The sequence below is a fragment of the Xyrauchen texanus genome, chromosome 43 (assembly GCF_025860055.1).
Source record: "Xyrauchen texanus isolate HMW12.3.18 chromosome 43, RBS_HiC_50CHRs, whole genome shotgun sequence".
Lineage (NCBI taxonomy): Eukaryota > Metazoa > Chordata > Actinopteri > Cypriniformes > Catostomidae > Xyrauchen > Xyrauchen texanus.
This window is the reverse complement of record NC_068318.1, coordinates 2,676,847-2,697,460: the sequence shown is the minus strand read 5'-3', so window position 1 is coordinate 2,697,460 and position 20,614 is coordinate 2,676,847. Positions and strand designations below refer to the sequence as shown.

The 20,614-nt window shown below is 37.1% G+C and overlaps 1 protein-coding gene across 1 annotated transcript in view; it reads right to left on the bottom strand.

Moving 5' to 3' along the window:
* Positions 1-20,614, bottom strand: part of chd1 (chromodomain helicase DNA binding protein 1) — an 89,171-nt gene that overhangs the window by 57,192 nt on the left and 11,365 nt on the right. The window contains exons 2-3 of the mRNA XM_052116265.1: positions 7,515-7,643; positions 6,628-6,808 (exon numbers count right to left, since the gene is read on the bottom strand). Coding sequence (XP_051972225.1) covers positions 6,628-6,808; positions 7,515-7,567 — 234 coding nt within the window. The 5' untranslated portion in view covers positions 7,568-7,643. The remainder of the gene's footprint in view (positions 1-6,627; positions 6,809-7,514; positions 7,644-20,614) is intronic.

Genomic DNA, 20,614 nt, shown 5'->3' with positions numbered 1-20,614 from the left:
TTAACTGATCTCGATGAAACTTCAGCAGTACATTTAATTATAATTACATTGATAAACCTGTACAAAGACCTCCAGATAAATACTGGCCTTCTGGATTAACACATTTAAGTGCTGCAAAAGATATTGACTAGGGCTGGGACAACGCGGCGACGTCATCGATGACGGCGACGCAAAAAATACGTCGACCCAAAATATGCGCGTCGATTCGTCGGACCCAAAACAAAGATGGCGGCGCCGGCGAGTAGTAAAAACACAAGTGGCTCCTCAGACTATCAGAAGTGCAAGGCGGCATGCACTCGTTCCTCTAAAGTATGGTAATTCTTTAATTTAAAAGGAAACAATTCCGTGATATGTCGTCTTTGCAAAATGGAGATGGCCTTCCATTCTAGCACCACGGCAATGCACCAGCACCTGAAGAGGCGCCACCCGGTTGCAGCTGCATATGACAGAGCACCATAAGTTTTTTTTTCAACTCCCCACTTTGCACTCTATGTTGGAGTAGGCTATAATACATTGTCGACACCTAAAGTTTTCGCTTATAGCTATTAATAATGCGCTTATAGCTATGAATGTCGTAAAAAATACATAGAGGACACTGACAACGCGCTGACAGACAGGTCCAAGCAGGTAACATTTAATAAAGTCTCAACTTTCAAATTTGGTCATTCAAAGAAAATTAAACCATAAATAGGCCTACTATTTTGTGGCTCTTTAATGTGCCGTGACAGATTGCCTCAGTTAAAGCTGCTCGTGAACCGATCATCTTTTCCTTTGTTAATTTATAGCATCAAATAGGCTAAACATGAATGTAGCCTACATCAGAAGGACTGTTGTTTTAACCGCGGAAAGATGTCAGTACAGTAGCCTACAATCCATTATTCAAATTCAAATCCACCGACGTTAATCTTCTCTCTCCTGACTACTTTGTCGGACAAAAATGGCGTATTATGATTGATTGATCAGGTCGCCAGTCAATCAAACTCCCGGCAAATGTTTTTTTTTTTTTTTACATTTTATACACCCCCACCCCCGATGAAACCGGTATTACCGGTGTTGTCACAAGTCGATTAATCGAATCGAAATCGAATCGGACTGAAAAAAATGAATCGTTAGATTAATCGTTTAAAAAATAATAGTTTATCCCAGCCCTAATATTGACCTATGACATTAAAATTATTCTACATTTGAATTACCTCATAGATGTGACTATTGTGGTTCACGGTCATAGGCCCTGTCCCAAATGGCACACTTCATATGAATTTTCAGTCTTGTGTACTTATTTCATGTGTCCATTAACTCCACAACCATTTTTCATTTTAGGTATCAGAAGGGTGTTCACGCATACTTTGTGGTTGATATGTGCCCTCGATGCGCACTTTTGCAGAGCCCACACTGAGGCAAGCTCTACAGCACACATCTTCTCGACAGTCAAAGCGAGGTTACGTTATTGCCCATCGTGCACAGCAACCCTAAAGGCACGGGGGTGGCGGTGCCACCGGCTTGGGCCAGCCATCGCTGCTTGCAGCTATATTTCAATTTTATTTTTATTGATTCAGCCCTACATTAAACATAATTTATCACATAAGTTGACTCTCTGCCCTACTTTAAGTATTAATTCGATAGTACATATTGATTGCAAATTATTCCAAAGTAAATTCAAGTTAACGAAATATTTAGCTTAGTGCAAATAAATGCAGACATCAATTGACGTCTTAATTTTTTCTTTACACTTAGACATAGGATTCCCTTGTTGTTGATCACTCCTCTGCATACAGATAGAGATTTTAATTTCTCCTCTGCCAGCCAGCTGTCTTTATAACGGCACTCCGGCACGTTGATCGAAGCAGGAGATGCAGATATAATTTAATTGGCACCATACTGTCATTGTGGAGACTTGCAGAACTTGTGCACACAACATCTAAGCAAGATGCAGAGAGATGCAAAATATTTATAAATAACTGTTAACCCATTTTTTGTTATTGCATCACTAGCTTTTCAAAACATTGATGCCAAACTCCATTGCAAATCAATCATTGATTAGGGCTATTTAATAGATATTTACACAATATTTTGATTTAAAATAAAAAAAAATCCAGTTCATGTGTTCAGTCACAATATGATAGGTGTGAGTGAGAAACAGATCAATATTTAAGTAATTTTTTCATAAGATCTCCTCCATGCCCAGTAGGTGGCGATATGCAAGAACGACGTAAATCCCCAAAAACAGAATAATGTAAAAGTGAAAGTGGAGATTGACTGAGCAGGGAGGATAATTTATAGTAAAAGACACTTAAATATTGATCTGTTTCTCACCCACACCTATCATTTTACTTCAGAAGATATGGACCACCAGAGTAGAGTAAACGATAAGAGAATTGAAACTTTAATGAATATTTAAAAAGCCAGTTGTCCCATTAGGTGTGCACATAATAAATTCCCTTGTTTTCCCTAATTATTGCTGCCTAACAATTTGCATTGCATTTCATTAATGTAGTTAAATGCTACCAAAAGAAAATTAAACAGAATGAAATTTTAGGTTCAAGGTGAAAGTGTTTTCGGATAACCGGTTGGATCGCTTCAGAACATATGGATTTTTAAAAAAGTCTTATGGATTACTTTTACACCACTTTTGTCCTTTTTTGTTTTGGTCACTATTTACTTGCATTGTATGGACCTACGGAGATATTCTTCTAAAAATCTGTGTGTTCTGCAGAAGAAAGTCATATACAGACGTGATGCTATGAGGATGAGCAAATGAGGAGATCATTTTTATTGTTGGGTGCAGCCGCAGCTCTACATTAGGGGCAAGTGACGCAACCTGAGGTGGAACTGTTGTTCAAATTGCATGGCATCATAAATTATTTTAAGAAAAAAAATATATTTACCACAATTTAAAATGTATTATATGTCCATTATACAAGAAAAAAAAAAAGTATATATTCTACTGAGAAAGTCTATTATTATTAAGGTATGTTGCGTAAAAGCCATTTAATCATTCTCATTTGCTATGTGTGGGGCTAGTTCTTCATCTTCAATGTTAATCAACGGAGATCTGGAGAACGTCATGCGCATGTGTAACCAGCATTCAATGATTGCCTGAGGGCTAGTTTGCCTTTGCCCCTGAGCCCCAGGCAAAAGCTTCAATCATATTTATGTCAGCTGTTGACATGAGCATCAGAAGTTACCATCTTGACTGCAGACCTGTGTAGTGAACTTCATTGTTAAGTTTTAAAAGCAATTTTTTTTAGATTACGTTACTGGTTGGATTAGTTAAGCACTGTTCTTCATTTCACTTAATTGTATGCCATTGCATTGAGGTGTTGTGTTGTTGATGCTTTGGTTTTTATTAGATATCAATGACTGCTAAATATTGAGAGTTTGTTGTTTTGATTATTTTTGTTATGCTTTTTGTGTTATCCTTTTGTTATTATGCAGTTTGTGCTTTATTTTCATGCATTAACACACTGAAGTAATGATCGATGTATGCAGTCATGAAATCAGATACCCTTTACTCAAAATCTAAACACAAAAGAGATGCACAATACCAGGGGTTAATGATGTGCCAGTTAATACACATCTAATATGCATATTAATATCAGGGAATAAACAGGGCACATGACTTGAATGTGAGGAACAAATAGTGAAGTCAAAACAGAGGCGCTAGGTTACAATGATTTTCTTATTTATTTTTTATCTGTCAAAATGACAGACAAAATTTGGAATCATTCAGAAATGTTTCAAAGATTGGTCAAATAATTGTTTAAGTGATTGTTTGTGCCCACACTAAATAATGATCCTGAGACACCACTGGTTGGGTGAACTAGGCCTTTAAGCTTTAAATATTAGTAAAAAATAAATACAAATAAAATTATTTATTTATTAAAATGACAAGTCAACCTCTCTAATTGACATACTGGTTGATGAACGACTAGTCGACCATTCAGATACATCCCTGCCAGGGTTGTTCCTACCGTTTAAAGTTTTTGGCGGTAGCTAAATTTCGAGCCACTGAAGCAAGTTTTTTGGTCCTTAATCACCGTGGTGGTAAAAACTGTCACCCCAACAGTCCTACTGGTCGATCCTCCTTTGGCTGCAATAACATCAACCAATTGTCTTAGAATGTCTGCTGTGAATGGCTCATTCCACAGCAACTCTATTGGGTTAAGGTCTGGGCTCTGACAGGACCACACCAAAAAGTGTATTTATTTTTTTAAGCCATTCTGTAGTGGATTTACTTCGATGTTTAGGGTCATAGTCCAGCTGCATCAACCAACTTCACAAAGCTTCAGCATGAACACAGCCACCCTGACATTATCCTGTATGATATCATGATAAACTTGAGAATACATTTTTCCCTTGATGGCAAACAGTCCAGGCCCCGAATCAGCCCTTCACCATTGGGATGATATTTTCATGTTGGTATGGGGTGCCCTTTTTTACACCATATGTAGTGCTGCGTGTTCTTCCAAAACAATTCAACCTTCGTTTTATCATTTCACAAAACACGTCATGGTGGTCTTTAGGTGCACAGCATTGTTTTTGTTGGAAACCAGCAGCTTCCTTCGTGGTGTCCTGCCATGGACACCATGGCCGTTTAATGTTTTCTGTATAGTACACTCATGAACATATATTTTAACCAGTTCCAATCATTCCTTCAAGTCTTTAGCGGTCACTCTAGGATTCTTTTTACCTCATTGAGCATTTTGTGATGTGCCCTTTGAGTTATCTTGGCTGGACGGCCACTTCTACAGAGAGTAGCTACAGTACTAAATCGTCTCCATTTATAGACAATTTGTCTGTGGACAGATGAATAAGCTCTTCAAAATAACTTTGTAACCCTTTCCAGCTTTATGCAAAGCAACAATTCTTGATAGTATGTCTTCCGAGAACTTTTTCTTTTGCGAATCATGATCCACATCAGCAGATGCTTCTAGCACACTTAAAATATTTGAGTACTTTTTAGAAGTCAAAGTAGCTCTAACAAACACCTCCAATCTCGGATTAATTTGGATGCCAGGTTTTCCAACTCCTGATTCTAAATTAGCTTTTGTTAACATCATTAGCTTAGAGGTTCATACATTTACCAACCTACACTGTGAATGTTTGAATGAAGTATTCAATATGTACAAGAAAAATACAATAATTTATGTGTTATAAGTTAAAATAAATTGTGTTTATTACTGCAACTTAGATGATCAAACCAGATTTTACATAAATGCAGGTAATTCCAAAGGGTAACATACTTTTTCCTCAACACTGTATATGCGAGACAAACTGTAAAACAACGTTTTACCAAACATTTATTCTTTGGAATAACATGTACTGATGAATCATGCACAATGAGACTAAAAACATGAAGTAAATGTTTTCAAATTTGGATTTACATTTACTTTAAAGGGCCTTGAAACCCCCACAACACTAATTTTGAACTGCTAAAAGAGGGATGCGGGGGCCCCCCCATAAGGCATTAGGGACACCCCATAAGAAATAATAATAAAAAAAAAAAAAAAAAGACATTGGGGGGGTCCCTTTGTGTTTTAATAAAAATGTAAATGCCCCTACATCACAAGACTGCCAAGTGCACACATCACGCAAAAGGTATCCTTTACATTGCCTTAAGTCATGGTAACTTTCGCACAGTCACATATTTTCAAACTGCAACATCCCATGGGAAAATACAGTCATCATAGTGGGAATCTGTGCAATAGTGAATTTAGCTTCCAGTGGTGGACTTCGCACTGATTTGACCAATAGGAATTGCTCTGTGTGAGCGATAATTCAGACACAGCTACACTGAATATTCACGATGGACAAGGATATCATTTTAGCGGCCAGTTTCTTTTTAACTCAAGACACACGGAGTACAAAGTGCAGCATTAAAATGGCTGCTTGACAATTATATATTTGGTCAGCCAATGCCAGCTTCGCCCATGGAATTTTGCCCTGAGAAAGTATGTGTGACCATGCCCTTTAGGCCTACACACTTTACTGATGTTACTTCGTCATGACAACAAAGTCATATATTCTGGATAACTTTACACGGAAAAGGTTTTCACATTAGAGTCATGTTAACGAATATTATGTTTAAGTATTGAGGCTATACTTTTGAAAGTGTGCAGTTACCGTTTTGTGTATTGGACCAGTTTTCTTTCATTGTACGTATCTTATTGCACATTATTTTTTTCTTTAGAACAATTATTTTCTGTGGTAAACAACATTGACACAAATGCTGAAAACAGAGTTCAACTGTTTCAAAGGAAACATTCCTTGAAAGTGTAAATACCAATTTTTTTATGTTACACCCCAAAGCTGTTTTGGTGCCAATGCTCTGAGTGAGGTTCTCAATTCATTCTCAAAAGTTTGGATAAAACACCCAAAACTTTAATTTGCAAACTGTTCTATCATCATCACTCTTCACATGTTCAAACGTTGTGCCATGATATACTGATATACAGCAAATAGCCCTTAAACCATTTTTTGTCTCCACTCACTTGTTGATGTTCAAACATATCTCGGAGTGTGTTAAGCAAGTGATTGAATTGTGGTGCTTGACCCCCCTTTAAAGCAGTACATTGGCAATTACCCATTCATCAGACAACTTAACAAAAAAAATGTATAAAGCCTTACCGCTGCTCCATCAATTTTGTTGTCCTGATCATTCTTTTCCTTGGATTTCTCAGAGTCAGAGTCTGACTGGCTTCCGGAATCTGAGCCACTTCCTGAGTCACTGCTCTCTGACTGGCTACTACTGGAGCTGCTACTGCTTGAGCTGGAGCCAGAGCCTGACCCAGACTCATCATCTGAGTTACTGAGACACATGCACATTTATACAAATCAGATAGATGAATCATTTCAAACAAGACACTTTGCATGTTCTGATTGTAAACTATAAGATTAATACATTTTAACCATAATGATGATGATTGCAAGCAGATTACAATTGATAGTATTTTTACAATTAAACAATATAATTTGCATTAATCTTGATTTTTGTGATATGATTACAACAATCTGATTAGTCCATCACTTCAACACTGGCTGTGGCACAGGTGAATATTTAGTACAGAGAGAAACAACTTAAATTTTGAACATTGCATCAAATCTACTTTGGCCATTGTTTGTTTCTTGCTTGCTTTATCTTTTCCATATACTTATGTTGTTAAAAATGGCATTTATACAATGCATTTAATATTAAATGAATATGAATTTACAATTTAATAAGCAATTTTAGCCCGTTTCTCACACAAAGGTATCGTTTGGCTTCAGATGATTTGGAATATAATGCAATGATTTTGTGGTACTTTGTCCTTTGAGTTTGAGTGTATGAATCATCATCCAATTTTCTTGTAATGAGAAACAGAAGCTTGGACATTTTTTCCAACATCTCCTTGTGTGTCTCACAGAGGAAATAACATGGGTTGGATCAACATGATGGAAAGAAAATGATCATCATTTTTGGACTGTTCCTTTTATATTTCAACCTTAAACATTAAAATGATATTCCATCCGATTACCTGGACTCCCCAGTACTGTTGGTGACACTTTCATCCTCACTGCGTCCATCCATCTCAGTGGATCAGGTATTAAAGATCAGTCCAAGATGAGATTACAGTCGGTGTGTGGCACTTCACAGACCAGCTCACCTAAAAAATAAAAACATTGAGAAGCTCTTAAAATTACTTCTATTAAATGTACTTTTCTGTAACTATTGTTCAGTCAGATTGATTCCTTAGACACTGCAGTCAAAACAAAAGCAATCTGATAACCTCAGCTAAAGATCCAGAGATGCCTTTAAGGAATGTTCCACGTTAAGTACAGGCAGGGTTGGGAAAGCTTTTGAATAGGAACAATGCATTCTAATGTCGCTATTCACATCGGGTCAGGCCAATCGTCCGCCGACAATCCCAAAGTTTTTTTTTTTCCACATAGCAGTTTTAAGCTTTATTTTTTTTCCCTTCAGACTGCAATGGATCTGCAATCCTGCAGCTGCTCAATCCAGCACTATGGTAGTGCTAATCAACTGTCAAGTTTAAACTAAATAATTATAGTTCATACAAACATTAACCCCATCTAATTTTTGAAAGTCTGCTTATAATAAATGTGTTTTTATTATAAATATTCATAAACAAAGACAGCGGAGAGTATTCTTGTGCACTTTTATTTGTCTCATGAACAAAAAAATATGAATTCAATGCAAGAGTTTAATAATAAAAAAGTGTAAAAGTAAAAGCTTTTACACATCTTTGATCTTTCTTATGCCATTTATGTAATGTGCTGATACCTAATTTTATAATACACCTGTGTGTTGTCTTAATGTACATTATTTTCAATATCACTGTGCCCGTTATATTATCCTGGCAGTAAAAAAAAAAAAAATTTGTGAGGTTCGGCAATTCCTTTGGACTAGCTCACAATAAAGTATCACATAAAAAGACTCTTTTACATACAATATTTTACTACAAGCGAAGACATTTTATTGCAAGGATATTACATAAAATGTATTGCTGTAACAGCGCTCACCATGCAAAAGAAATTCTAACTTCAACACAAAAGTGCATTAATTAAATAAAGAAAAGCCTGTGAGCCGGTTTTCTTTAATATAATTAGTAATGTAAAACATCATACATTCTATACCCGTTTTCCTTAATGTACATTATTCCATGTGTATTTATATCACTGTAACTTGTTTTTATTATTGTGTTATTTTAACCAGACATTAAAAAATATGTTTGGTTAAATTCGGTTCGAGTCCATTTGGAATATGCAAATATAAAGAGGATATATAGTAATGCAACAGCACTCTTTCCTCATCTCACTCGTATAAAAAAAACAAAAAAAAAAACAACACAGATTATAATTATCTTTCTAAATATTTCATTGCCAGAGTGTATTTATAAAAATATTTTTCAGATTGTTCACTTCTAACAACAAAACAAAATTTTTATTTTAAAGTACGTTGACATATACAGTGCATCCGGAAAGTACTTTTCCACATTTGTTACAGCCTTATTCCAAAATTGATTAAATTCAACATTTTCCTCAAAATTCTACAAACAATACCCCACATTGACAACGTGAAATAAGTTTGTTTGAAATCTTTGCAAATTTATAAAAATTAAAAAAAAATTAAAAATCACATTTTGAGTGTCATGGCAAAGGCTGTGAATACTTATAAGTATTCACAGCCTTTGCCATGACACTCAAAAATCAGCTCAGGTGCATCCTGTTTCCACTGATCATCCTTGAGATGAGGTCCCAATGAGCACAGTGGCCTCAATCATCCATAAATGGAAGTTTGGAACCACCCAGACTCTTCCTAGAGATGGGCGCCCGGCCAAACTGAGCGATCGGGGGAGAAGGGCCTTAGTCAGGGAGGTGACCAAGAGCCCGATGGTCACTCTGACAGAGCTCCAACGTTTCTCTGTGGAGAGAAGAGAACCTTCCAGAACAACAACAATCTCTGCAGCACTCCACCAATCAGGCCTGTATGGTAGATTGGCCAGAGGGAAGCCTCTCCTCAGTAAAAAGGCCAGCTGGAGTTTTTCACAAGGCACCTGATGGACTCTCAGATCATGAGAAACAAAATTCTCTGGTCTGATGAAACAAACATTGAACTCTTTGCCCTGAATGGCAAGCGTCATATCTGGAGAAAACCAGGCACCGCTCATCACCTGGCCAATACCATCCCTACAGTGATGCATGGTGGTGGCATCATAATGCTATGGAGATGTTTTTCAGCAGCAGGAACTGGGAGATTAGTCAGGATCGAGGGAAAGATGAATGCATCAATGTACAGAGACATCCTTGATGAAAACCTGCTCCAGAGCGCTCTGGACCTCAGACTGGGGCGAAGGTTCATCTTCCAACAGGACAACGACCCTAAGCACACAGCCAAGATAACAAAGGAGCGGCTACGGGACAACTCTGTGAATGTCCTTGAGTGGCCCAGCCAGAGCCCAGACTTGAACCCGATTGAACATCTGAATGGCTGTGCACAGAGTTCATGAGCCTGAAAACACAATATACCATTTTTTTTTTTGAGTGAGTCAATTAATTCAGTCAGCTACTGAATTACTAAAACGAATGCCATGAAAATCATTGAGTTTCTTTATTATAATAAGTCATTGGAAAACATCCACTGGAAAACCAAGAGAGGTGTTAACTTCTTCGCAATGGCATGAACATTGCTTTCGTCTTGCTTCTAGATTTACAGCTAACTGAGACTACTGCTGAGCCGCTGGGGAAAGTAGCACAGAGCTACTGTTTACTATGTAAACACCAGCAACCTTACTGACTGACTGTAGGCCAACAGATCCCCCTTGAGGACAAAACTGGAATGTGTTGCATTATTTTACAAGCTAACAAATTGAACAGAAACAAAAAACACCCATCAGAGTGGTGTGTGACTGCAAAATTCACCGGCAACATAGAAAATGTACCTTCATTTGTGTGAATTCCTCATTACAAGTCTAATAAAATGCTGTCATCGCCTCCTTGTCTGTGATCAGCCTACTGTGTGGAGTTTATAGATTTGTATAATAAATTATAGCAGTAGAGATATTTGGAATTGCGTAATGGAGTGGACCTGCAGCATTTTGCTTTCATAATGCTTGGAAACAGCTCTGAAATGCTGACATGGCTGGTGTAGCATTTGAGTGTCATGTAACATTCATGAGCCAGAGGGACAGAGTTTTGATCCAGACTGATATCATAAACACTTCACAGGAAGAATTATGAGTGCGCCACAGGAATACAAGCTTCACAAGAAGAAATCAATACATTTGTGCATGTTTTGTGAGGTTAGTGAATTATAACTTTGAAAGAAATTCAGTAGTTTACTTTAAACGAAATATCAGCATATTGCTATTCTTCTCACTACAATTGTACAGAGGGGTTATCGGAGTTACTGTAGCCTTTGTCAGCTTCAACCAGCCTGGCCATTCTCAGTTGACCTCTCTCATCAACAAGGCATTCTGTCTGCAGAAATGTTTGTCACAATTCTGAGTAAACTTTAGAGACTGTTGTGCATGAAAATCCCATGTGATCAGCAGTTCCAGATATACTCAAAAGAGCCTGTCTAGACACCAACAATCCTGCCGTGGTTGAAATCACTGAGAACATGTTTTTTTCCCCATTCTGATGATTGATATGAATATTAACTGAAGTTCCTGACCCGAATCTGCATAATGTAATGTGTCACACTGCTGCCATTCAGTTGGCTGATTAGATAATTGCATAAGTAGGTGTACAGGTGTTCCTAATTAAGTGCTCAGTGAGTGTATGATAGAAGTAGTGTTGCTATCATTAGACAAGACAGTTAAAAGTTTCAGGTAAGGGGGCCTGGGTAGCTCAGCGAGTATTGAAACTGACTACCACCCCTGGAGTAGAGAGTTCGAATCCAGGGAATGCTGAGTGACACCAGCCAGGCCTCCTAAGCAACCAAATTGGCCCAGTTGCTAGGGAGAGTAGAATCCCATGCGGTAACCACCTCACGGTCAAGATTAGGGGTTCTCGTTCTCAACGGGGCACGTGGTAATTTGTGCATGGATCGCAGAGAGTAGCATGAGCCTCTACGTGCTTTGAGTCTCCACGCCGTTATGCACAGTGAGCCACTTGATAAGAGACGAGACGTAGCCGCGCCATCATGAGGACCTAAGAAATAGTGGGATTTGGGCATTCCAAATTGGGAGAAAATTAGATAAAATAAAAATGTTACAGGGAAGAGTTGTGGAGAGATGGGGAGTCAGCACATGAGCTCATGCACATCTGTTCATCAGGGGACTGCTTGAATCAGACTTTGTTGCACACCAGTCTATTATTGTGGAAAACATGAATGCGAGCAAAAGGAAAAGTCATTCCCTACGTCCCAATCCGGACCCTAGCCGCCCTAAACAGTACAGCTAGGTATTGCAAGTAGGGATGCGAATAGAAAACAATTTTACGATTCCGGTTCAGACTACTCTTAACGATTCTGGTTCCTTAATGATTACAGTAACGATTCCAGTCATTCTTTTAGTACTTTAAAAAAAAAAAATTATAATTATATGGAAATGAAATTCTTATTGCATTTACTACCCTCTGTCTGTTACAATCATGCATTTCAGATTTCTACAGAGCAAATATAACAATCAGAGATACATTGAATACAGTTCTTGTAAAACGTGTTTGCAACCTTTTAAGAGACGTAAATATAATTAGGGATGCACCGATCTGATAGCTGGATCGGTATCGGCTCCGATACAGAAGCTTTTAGACTGATAGAATATCAGTTCGACGAGCCCGATCCAAATGAGATAGTGTATTAGTCATGTTCATTACGGTCAAGCTCCAAAAATGACAAAGAACCATTTAAACACCATTAAAGCAGTTCATATGACTCGTGCATTTTATTCAAAGCCACTTGAAGACGTGCGATAGCTCTGTGAATCACAAAAGGCTGTGTTTAATAGGTAAATATATTTGTGTGCGCAGCGCCAGCATATTAGTGAATGGCTCTGCTCCATTTACACACACACTCGTGGCTATGTTTGCCTTCACGCGTTGCACAACATTTGAGCGCTACTCATAAACAACATCTCAGATGTAGATGCTCAATAGTTCGGTTCACTTATAATATGCATATAGAATGGCACCAGAGGTGCATTAGACCAGAATTTGAATAAGAAGCACATTGTGAACTTGCATACAAACATATACATACAGGACTTCCAGGAGAATTTGGATGGAATGTCAAAATAAAAGCGTGAGATTTAAAAAGTGCAGGACTTAAATATATTACTGTTGTATTTAAAATTCAAAGTCAAAAGTCCATAATAATAACCATTTATTATTATTATTGTCATCATTAGTATTTGTTTACAATTTATAACAATATTTAAATTGAATGGGTTTCAAAAAATAACTGTGAATGAAAAGTGGACTGATGTCTTACAAATATATTGAACAAAAAATGTGAAACATTTTTGGAAAAAAAAAAAAAAAAACACTGGTTTCTTTTCTACTGGTGAATTGCTGTTAATTTTGCTGCTACTTTATCCAGTATACTAGTTAATAATAAAGTGTTTTTTAATAAGCTATACATTTATATTGAAATAATGTGTAGTTAGAGGTTTGTGTTTTACATATTAAAGAGTACTCCCAATTAGTTCCACACAATAATGAAAAGATATTCTAAACTGATTATGCTAAAAACCACACTGGTATCAATCAGAATCGACCGATACTGAGATTTCCGTATCGGATCATCCCTAAATGGAACCCAAAAATAGATCCTAACTATATTTTAAATTAAAATCTTAACCAACATGAAATGTGATTGCATATTTCATTAATTTATTATTTTATACAATTCCATTTATTACAACAAAACTCATGTATCTTTAATTATACATTGTCATATGAACAACCAGTCAGTTAATGCACTGCTTGATTTAATAGAGACACATATCTTCATTAAATAAACAGTTAATGTTCTAAAGACAGTTTAGACTGTGTAATGTAGCCTGTTTTACTTCAGGCTTGTGACTTATTTACTTTTGAGTTGGACATTCATAACTTGCACATCAGTATAAGATTACTTGTTCGCTCACTAGAATGGTACTTTTGGGATCGAACTATACCAGAAGCACCGTATGTTTTGCGCTGTAGATTCAAAAGAGCTGGCACTTGTATAGCTGTGTTTTACGCTTTAGAGTCAGTAAAGGGCAGCGCTGCTGCATAGATGTGCTGCTGGAAACACCGTCAAGAGTAATTCAGGACGGTGTTCCAGCCGGATCGGCAGAAAATTGCACTGGTGTGCTATGGATGGGAATTGCCACAGACCTCCTGATTCGATATTGCAATGATATTTTTCTAGCCGATTTGATATGTATTGCAATTTGATAAAAATAAAAAAAATCATAAAAATATAAAATGAAAAAAATTATTTAGTCATTTTTAGAAATGTCTAATGAAGAACAGTTGCAGGGCTCAACGCCAAGGATTCTCGCTAATGGCCCGGTGGGGTCAGTGCTTCAGATTTTTACTGGCTCTGCCAAAATTTTCACTGACACCAACACAAAAATGATAAATAGCCGTTTTTAACCTTCTTGGATCTAAAAATGTGTTGGAAGATAATTATTTTTCTACGTATATTATGTTTTTAAGACAAAGTCCCCCCAAACTGAATCACATTTATAATTTGCAAGATACGATTTATGCCTTATGTAATCCAAAGCGCTTTACACATACAAATTCATAAATGCATCATATTAACCTCAGCCTTCCTGCCATTTACACATGAGTTTTTAAGCGAAGAGTTCTGTTGTGCAGATGATGGGTTTTCAGTCACCCATTTAGTCATGCATCTTTTGGCCATGTGTAGTATATTCACACAAAGGATAAATGATTTAATCACCAAGTTAAAGATGCGATTATTGGCTGAATGAGATAAACATACGAATCACTGAGAAAAGGAATCTGTTGTGACGTGTAATATACATTAGGGCAATATATATATATGAATATACAGATTAGGCATAATCTGTGAATTAACAATGTGTATATAACATGAAATCAGACAACCTACAAGACCAACACAGCCTGATTCACAAAGCACAAAAAAACCTGTACGGTCCAGAAATGAGAAATAACTGGTGTTTCATGAGGATGATATGAAGTAGACTGTTTTGAATATTCATCTTCACCCTGCAGATAAACACACTGATAATAATATTCGAATAGCCATAGTGATTTTGCTTCTTATCAAACGCCATTACATGTCGAATTATTATGTTTTGAAACTAACCTAATTAAATGTACTTACATTTTGGATACTGAGCAGATTGTGATTTCCAGGCAGATTTATAACTGGGGTTTAACAAAGTTTATTATGTTTCATTCGGCGCTTTATCTCTAAAGGTGAATAAATGAGATTTTTTTTTTTACAGTGGGAATAAAACCAGCACTCTGTCCCTTTATGAGAGCACAGGCGTGTTAAACAGTCTACGCTGCACAGAGAGAGATGATGATGAGACATTATGCTTGGAGGGACATGGATTTTCAGTCGTATAGAATGAAACCGTTGATATTTTGTGTTCCAATGTGTGGATTACTGCTTTTCACCAACATGTAAAAACAAAAAATATTGGGATTTCATGCACTGTGAACACGGAATGTGCAGGGATACTTCAAATGTTGCGTAAGACGTGCAATCCTGCTACAAAATTAATAAAGTGGGGTTTTTTAATGCTATTTTCTACACATTCATATTAGCTGCTGCTAAAACACTTGGAAAAGAGCAAGGACAGTGCTTGGATTGTACTCCGTGTCTGCACGATCTTGTACATGCACGCGACTGCCTTGGCGCGTCCAGTATATTATGCGCCCGTGCATCTTTGAGAGCCAAATAGAATCGTGCTCTGTTAGAATACTTCGGTTATTTATAGCTCCATGTATTCATCTAATGATGAAGATATAAGAAATTTTGTGGAATCATTAAAACTCCCTAAACTGAAAAACTATGATTCTTAGATAAACTTGGATGAGTCAAGGCTCCGTCGCCAAATGGATTTGCCGCTGAATTTTATAGATCTTTTTTAGAAGTTTATACAGAATCATTAAAGAATGGAAAGCTTCCGCCAACCATGACACAAGCCCGGATCAGTCTGATTCTTAAAAAGGACAAAGATCCAAGTGAGTAAGATTTTCTGTCCAATTTCCCTGATCCAACTAGATGTAAAAAATAGTCAAAAAGTTTGGATTACAAATGAAGTTATGACATCTCTTATACATATAGATCAGGTGGTGTTTATTCGGGGCCACAGCTCTTCTGATAACATTAGGGGTTTCATCAGTATCATGTGGTCAATGGTGAATGATCAGACTTCGGTCGCTGCCATCTCAATTGACAGCGAAAAGTTCTTTGCTATGGTAGAATGTAGGGTTGCAATGGTATGAGATTTTCATGGTATGATATACAGGAATTTGTCTCTCACCATTTTAAACATTGAAGAGAATATTTACTTTTATGAGCCCATTATTATCATCCCATTTGTTACCTAATATTACATATTTATACACATATTACACAGAAGGAAAGGCTCCTTATTACCATGGTTAGGTCAGTGTGCTAGTCTTAAATAATAGTAATAATAATGAATTAATGTATTTATGAAAATAAATACTAGCTGAAACACATCTTGAACTTTAACTAAAACGGCCACTGTTGATATAAAATGAGGTCTAATAGATTTTACCTTTAGATTATTTCATATCAAACTATAACATTGAAAAAATATAACAGTTAATTTTTAAAGGTGATGTGTAATTATTAATATTTGTAACTATTTTGTTAAAGGGGCCACATCGGGCTGTAATAGTGCATAGGGGGCCACTTTTTCTTTTGCTTTTGAGATACAATGTTCTGCATTGGTTTAGTTTTTGTATCTCGTAAGCCCAGAAATAGTTGTGTACTCCATTTTCTGAAGTGTATCTGTGACTAGTGAGACCATTCTGCAACTGCCTAAAGTATTATATTGCTCTACAAAGACAGATACTTTTCTATGAGGCATTAAAAAACTGAATAAAGGCGGAGATTATAAATGTATTTTTCCATCTCTACTTCCTTTTAATTTATTATTCAGTTTTAATAATTAAAAAAATATATGTATAGAACTTTTAATGTTTGTTGCAAAGCGGGCAAGTTTACTTTCTTTTCCTAAAACTTTACCCGTTTACATGCTGAAAGAGTCATGATGCGGGTCTCCTCGATGGTTTCACTATCAGCACACAACTGAATGAATATGATAAATGATTACTGCAAGAGTTAGATTAACATACAGGTGTGAAGGGAATTCAACGTTTCTAAATTGCACAAATAATAAATAGATATTTGTCTCTGGCTTGCTTTTGCTCACGTCAATGATTACTCCTGCGTGTGTCAATGATGCCGAGATCTACTTAAATATTTAATTTAATCACTGAGAAGGTTTACCTGCAAAATTAGTAGCACCAAACATCACAAGCAGCCTCAAGAATGGACACAAGTGTAGCCGTATAACACTTTTCCTTGAGCAGAATATTGCACTACAGATCGCCATGTTTGTTCAAAGGGGAAAGCGAAGAGATAGCAATAGCAGACTTGTGTGCATGGTTGCCAGATTGCACAAAATAAGTATAACATTAGGCGGAATATTTCCAATTTGTGCAAGTATAAATCTCAAACCTGGGGGTGTTTCGTCTCTTATCTGGCAACCCTGAGCATGTTAAACGCTTGTGGAGACACGTTACGTCCCAATGCAAGTTAACTAAAATATCCAATGAAAAATAAAAACACTTTTACGATAAATGAGCCGCGGGCCCCATTAAACCATGTGGAGGGCCTGATCCAGCCCGCAGGCCGCATGTTGCCCATGTCTGCTTTAGCCGTTTGCGAGATTATCATTAAATCTACGTCGGCAGTCCTAAATAGTCTATCACTTGGGCGGCCGCAGAAATATCTTCAATGGGAGAACCATGGCATTGCTCTTTCCCTGCTGTACGAATAGACTAGTTGAGAAACACTGCTTTAACACACACACACACACACACACACACACACACACACATCATGTCAGACCGCCTCGCTTCTCTCAGACAATTTCTCCGCTGCGCAAGTTGACGAGTCTGACAGGCAGACAAGGAATAAAGGAGATGCGCACGCGCAGTTGAGATTCTCCATCCGGTTGTATTTTTTTCTCAATACCGTACATAAGCAAATGTACATGGTATGATAACTCCATTTTCAAACCATGGTACACAGTGAAACCGGTATACCGCTGCACCCCTAGCAGAATGCGATTATCCTTTTAAGATTTTGGAAATATACAGGTTCGCGAATACTTTTAATGGATGGATTAAGTTACTTTATAGACACCCGGTAGCGGCAGTACAAACAAATGGATTAATTTCAGATTATTTTACTCTGGATGGGGCACCTGGCAGGGTTGCCTCTTTACACATTATTGTTCTGTCTTGCCCTGGAACCATTAGCAGCTGCAATAAAAAATGAGGATGATTTTCCAGGGGTGGTGGTGGAAGGAATGGCACATAAGCTTTTGCTTTACACAGATGATATTTTACTATTCATCTCTGAATTTAAATGTTTTGCCATTTGCCATAATGACCATTTTTATGTTTGGAGGAAAAAGGGTGAGGCTTGCAAGCCAAAAGGACACCATCCAAACCATGGTGGCTGTATCATGTTGTGGGGGTGCTTTGCTGCATAGATGGCATCATGAGGAAGGAAAATTATGTTGATGTATTGAAGCAACATCAAGACATCAGCCAGGAAGTTAAAGCTAGTTCGCATAAGGGTCTTCCAAATAAACAATGATAGCTGCGTGGTACCATGGTGTTTATACTTGCATACTATAGTTTGTACAGATGAACGTGGTACCTTCAGGCATTTGTAAATTGCTCCCATGGATGAACCAGACTTGTTAACGTGTATGTAAATTTCTGACCCACTGGAATTGTGATATACTCAATTAAAAGTGAAACAATCTGTCTGTAAACAATTGTTGGAAAAATTACTTGTCATGCACAAAGTAGATGTCCTAAATGACTTGCCAAAACTATAGTTTGCTAATATTAAATCTGTGGTTAACATTTTTTTTAATGAATTCAACCTAAATGTATGCAAACTTTTGACTTCAAATGTAAATAAAGTTTGAGTTGAGATTAAAGCGCAAACGTGTGATTTAATTATATAAATATGTAGTTTATACGTGTTGCATGGTTCACAGTGGATGAGTGCTCTGCAGTTGAAACAATGCAAATGATTCTCAATGTCTGATGCGTATCCAGTGTTTGAGCTGTAGAATTTATACATTCAAATTACTCCGCTCATCCACACCAAGAAGGCAGCCATTAGCAGTTTAATAAATGACATTAGGACATGACACGATTTTAATTTGCTAATGTTCCATTTCAGTGTAAAAGGACTAACAGAGCGGTCATATTGCGCACTGGTACCGGATTGAGTCAGAGTTCGGTACTGCAAAAACACTGGTATCATTACATCTTTTTATTTTAGTATCGACTTGGCACCAAATTACCGGTACTTTTGAAAACACGACATTCAGAAGTCCAGCAAACATAAATGGCATGTCCATGTGAGCAATCAAATTTGCTCAAAAAATGCAGAATCAAACCAATTGCACCAATAGTACAAAGTGAATAAGACATTTACTTATGATACACATATGATACCAGTATTGTCAGATTTTACTGCTGATATGAAATATGTTCTTTGATTGTAATTTTGTCAAACCATTTGAGATTTCGGCCTTTCCCCATTCAAGCAGATCGGAGCTGCACTTTCATGACTGGAAATAGCCTCCCGAAAGCATTCCAAAAATGGTTGACATTGGACTGACTTGCTATAAAGACTTTGGTCGCGCGCGTGCAGGTTCAGCAATCTCCTGACAGTTTAAACAGCCTGAATCGCCTGTTTGGATTGTGACCATTGACCATCACGATTTGTGAATCAGAGGAACTTTTGATCCCGATCCTTACGTTTTGATTCTGGCTGATAAAATACACACATCAAGGGGAAGAAAACACTGGATTTGTGAATAACATTGGTTTAAACGAGATATCTGCATATTTGCAAACAGTATATAACAGAAGTTTTTTTTTAATATTTGCCTTTTATCATTAGAAAAGAAAGTTAAAAGTGACAGGGAACTGCTGAGAAGATTCTGATATTATACGTGCTTTAGGAGATAAATGAGTGCTCCTCAGGTAACTGGACGTTATGAGGTTGGTTTATTACATCTGTTTAAACCAAATATGTGCATATTAGCAAATGGTATATTATATTGGTTTTATTGATATTTGCTTTTATCATTAAACAAGACAGTTAAAAGTTACAAGGAACTATTGAGGAGAGAGAGGGAGAATGAGCACTTAAACAATGATACAGATTTCCAGATTCAATTAAATTCACAATCTCTCGAATCGATTAAAATTTCAATTCAATATCGATTAATATGGGTTTATTTCAGTTACAATGTCCCTTTTGCTCACAGTGCTTCAGTTTTTCCACATGTTATGTAACAGCCTTATTCCAAAATTGATTAAATTCATTATTTTCCTAAAAATTCTACAAACAATACACCATAATGACAACATGAAAGTAGTTTGTTTGAAATCTTTGCAAATTTATAATAAAAAAAAAAAGAAAAAAAAAAAAATCCCATGTACATAAGTATTCACAGCCTTTGCTCAACTTTGTTGAAGCACCTTTGGCACCAATTACAGCCTCATGTCTTTTTGTGTATGATGCTACAAGCTTGGCACACCTATTTTTGGGCAGTTTCTCCCATTCTTCTTTGCAGGACCTCTCAAGCTCCATCAGGTTGGATGGGGAGCGTCTGTGCACAGCCATTTTCAGATCTCTCCAGAGATGTTCAATCAGGTTCAAGTCTGGGCCACTCAAGGACATTCAGAGTTGTCCCATAGTCACTCCTTTGTTATCTTGGCTGTGTGCATAGGGTCGTTGTCCTGTTGGAAGATGAACCTTCTCCCCAGTCTGAGGTCCAGAGTGCTCTGGAGCAGGTTTTCATCAAGTATGTCTCTGTACATTGATGCA